Consider the following 4,082-nt stretch of genomic DNA (forward strand, 5'->3'; position numbering starts at 1 on the left):
TTCGCAACCGCAAAACTCATCTGTACTGATATAATGAAACTGTGCTATATTGTACTTATAGGTTGTGATACATACTCGTTCATGGGCTTATGAACAATTTACTTAGTCGTTCTCATGATTCTTTACTTGTAGTATTCAGAGACAGACATATGATCACAGTAAGTAGATACCAAAGGTTGAAACTGCAGCATAAGGATTGTTCCGAAGAAGAAGAGTTGACTAACTTTACTCAAAATGCTAAAAGATGCCAAGAAGGGCATTCAGCAAGGAGTCTATTGGCCCCAACCATAACCACCCAATACAACATCGATCCACTCGTCCCATCTTCCTCACTGCCTCAAGCTTTCGACAATGTAAGATGCATACAAGTCCCTGCAGATAAGGTAACCAAGATAAATGGACACAATTTATAGAAAGACGCGACATGATAAGTCAATTACTGGGAACCATAATCTGAAGAGATAAGGTAAAGAAAAATTAGTTTAGTTCCTAAACAGACTAAAAGACTTCTCTCAATCTGTACCCAAGTATACCTAAGAAACTCATCTGAAATGACTTGAAGGGAGGACACTCACATGGAGTACTCGATGGCATCAATGGCAGCCTCAGCTGGCAGAAAGTCCTCAACATTAACCACCTTGTTCTCATTCTTCTTGTCTGTCAACCACAACTAGTAAAGGAATCATATATCTCTCAGAAAGGTATTAGTCTGGACAGAGATTTCTTAAAGAAATAGTAAGTATAGCTATAGCATCTTCACCAATACTGCACCACTTTGGTTCACTAAGTTGTTTTGATTGTGTGACTGAGCAAGCTAATAGACTGCAGGTGACCCAGTAGATTATATTAGTTATTACAACTTCCTAATAAGCGAAGTTCAAGAACTGAATCGTCGTGAGAGGATACAGTCCTCAAAAAAGCGCCGGATCTCAGCAAGGCGATGAGGAGGAAGCTGCTTAATGTCCCTGTAATGGCGAAACTCAGGATCATCAGCACAAACAGCAATAATCTTGTCATCCTTCTCACCCTGCAACAAGAATTAGACCGTAGCAATGCATCAGACCTCAAAATAATTGCCAAAAGGCTATGGTTCAGCGGTCTCACTATTGTAGAGATGAAATTTTAAATTTTCCTCTCACGTTGCCTCTCTAGCTTTTGTAATTGCCTACTGTGTCAGCAACATGACATATCTAAAACTAAGCCATTACCTGATCGATCATTGGCATTAATCCAATAGCCCGAGCACGGAGGAATGAACCAGGTAAGATGGGCTCCTGTAAGAAGAAGCATCGAAAATTCTCATAATGATTAAAGAAGCTGAAGTAGAAAGCTTTGAAAGTGATAAGAATATTGTGTTCAAAGATAATCTACCTGCATCAGTATCAATACATCCATGGGATCACTATCTTCGCAAATTGTACGTGGGATGAAACCATAGTTGTGAGGGTAAACCACTGATGAGTAGAGAACACGATCAACCTGTCCTTACTTGAGCATCAGTCACTCAGATCTTCTGTGTCAACTGAAAAAATTACACATATCTGCACCCAAGTGGGCCAAATTCTACATCTACAAGGTGGCCTTACAACTTAGTGTTGGTATAATAGAGGATATGTCCAACAAATATTGCTCGACTCTCTTAGGATAAATAACATGACCTCGATTCAAAGAGATATCTCTTCACTCATTACAGCTTGCTAATTTTTTTTTTTTTACAGCTTGCTAATTAACTATTGACATCGATAAAATGAAAGATCAAGGAAAACTTTTCTCCATGCAAGACATCCATTGCTGACTATCTCACCAAATGTGACAATCACATCATATGCAACCTTATTTTAAGGATCACATGACTAAAGGAGAGCCTTCAATCCTCAATTCAACATCTTGTTTTAATTAACAAATTAGAAAATCATCGTCATTATAAAAGTTAAGTAAAGATCTTCCTGTCCTAATGAAGAAATGTTACCACATATTGTACCCGATGAACTTATGAAGCAAGTTACGTAGAGTACCACTCCTAAGCAACATGATAGGCAAAGTTGCTAAGCCTGAAAACAAACTGTAACAAGTGGACTAAACAGTGACGAAGAAGGACCTTTATAAGACCACTGGTTTTGTCAAGCTCGTACTTCACCTTGCTACCTTTGCCAATCTCAACGACCTATACAAAGGGTTCAACATGTATACAGTGAAAGACGAAAGCAAAAGAGCAGATGCAATGCTGAGACAAATAATCATATGCGGATTACAATCCACAAAGGTACACTTGTCAGTTTTCCATATATTCTGCACAACGACAGAGCTCTTGAGATTCACATGATTTAGAAAATGACGGCTACAATCCACATGAGAGAGATGGTTCCTCCAAACTTACACAATTAAAAACTGCTGGAGCACCTGGTCCTGCAAGTTAAATAGTAAACACCGACAAACTGTAACATCAGGACTTGAAAAAAGAGTCAAAATGATTACTTCGGGTAAATAACAAACTACGCAAGAATTGCAACGTCAACAGCTGATAATTGGTTCACGACATAGAAAAGGAACAAATGCTCAGAGAGATACCAATTTCTAGGTCATGCCATGGGTGAGCAGCCACAGATCGTCGGGTCATTGAGGTGAGAATCCTTTCATTCAGGGCAACGGCGGGAAATCCCGAATGCTTCCCACTCGATCCTCCACCAGAGTTGGCCATATCTTGACTTTTAAAAGAGCTTGAAGAAACATCAAACAAAAAATCAGGTACGCTAACATGCTTCCAAACCACAATGAACTCCTCGAAACTCACTCTATACACTACAATCGGTTAAAAAAATTGCAGACAACCAAAAGGAGCATCTCCTCTACAGAGAATGGTTAATCTTACACATTTTATATACGGTAAATTCCGCTAGAACCCAGTGTAGAAGAACCGAACAGTTACTTCAAGGAGACAGAATCAAATCAACTAACAGGTGAAATTAGACCTCGCAGATTCTTCGCAACTCCGCCGATCGGTTCATGTTCAGTTACGCAAAAAAAAAAAAAAACACGGAAAAGGCAATTCCGCGGGTAGTTGCAAAAAGCCAAAAGCTTCCCCCGTTTAAGATGCTTCATCAAAATCAACCACCGCACGCTCACCAGCCAACCGATTGCTCTAAAAAGCTAGGAAATGCAACAAGTCGATGCAGATTCTTCAACATCTTCAAAAAAAAACCGCGCACCGGTCGGTCACTCAGAGTCACAGATTGAAGGAAAAAACGCAACATCACATGCAGATTACTCGCAGCAGAATCAACATAGAGGAAGAAAACAGGACCGCCCCCTACATAAACTGCGATCGAGATTAACGAAATCACCGAAACAAACGAAAGCAAAATCAAGCGCTTACTTAGCGATCACTCACGGTCACAGAGCATCTAAAACCACGTGCGGAGACGAGTTCATCCCATGCACAGTAATCCAGCGTCGCCAAAGAGAAACACCCTACGCACATTCACATGGCGTCCGTACGAAAGAACACGCGCGCGCGCACACGAAAGACGCGGACAAGCCATTGGTGGCGATCGGAGTCCGCCACGGAGGAGGAATCGCTCGTCGAAAGCACGCGAGATTACGAATCGGTCGGTAGCGGCAGACAGAACACGAGCAGCGCTCGCCAGCCATTGGAAGGAGCGATGAGGCCGAACTTACACCGAAACGAGGGGCGAACAGTGGAGATTCTTCGGCTCCCGAGAGCGTCTGTCGCGAGCGTGCAAAGAAGAGGTAGAGAGAGAGAGTTATAGCTCAGCTCAGGTAACGGAAGGTTGAAGAAGCACGACGATTCTCTCTCTCCCTCTCTCTCTGCTGTCGAAGCATTTTCAGCTGCCGGTCATCGCCGGATACTGGCCGCCGGATGCGTGACCGATGGCGATCGGACGGCGGATGGCGGGGGACCATGCGTCGGGATTTCGTGCGGCCTTGAGAATCGCGACTCCTTTTTTCCAGGGTAAAAATTATTATCCGAACTTTAATTAAATTCGAACCATTGAAATTATTAAATATAATGTATAACAAAAAATGGAATGCGAATCCTACCAAGATCTATGCAACTGAGCAAG

The 4,082-nt window shown here is 42.1% G+C and overlaps 1 protein-coding gene across 1 annotated transcript; it reads right to left on the bottom strand.

Moving 5' to 3' along the window:
* LOC115684823 (soluble inorganic pyrophosphatase) lies at positions 1–3,829 on the bottom strand. The gene is made up of 9 exons (XM_030609716.2): positions 3,676–3,829; positions 2,569–2,717; positions 2,378–2,406; positions 2,099–2,164; positions 1,372–1,479; positions 1,209–1,274; positions 907–1,027; positions 576–657; positions 1–372 (listed from the first exon to the last, which is right to left on the bottom strand). Exons 2-9 carry the CDS (start codon positions 2,696–2,698, stop codon positions 330–332), a joined length of 645 nt encoding a protein of 214 aa, XP_030465576.1. The 5' UTR covers positions 2,699–2,717; positions 3,676–3,829; the 3' UTR covers positions 1–329.
* Between the last annotated feature and the right edge of the window lie 253 nt (positions 3,830–4,082).

The sequence above is a fragment of the Syzygium oleosum genome, unplaced genomic scaffold (genome assembly GCF_021117445.2).
Source record: "Syzygium oleosum isolate NSW1041296 unplaced genomic scaffold, Sole_v2.1 Sole_v2.08, whole genome shotgun sequence".
Taxonomy (NCBI): Eukaryota; Viridiplantae; Streptophyta; class Magnoliopsida; order Myrtales; family Myrtaceae; genus Syzygium; species Syzygium oleosum.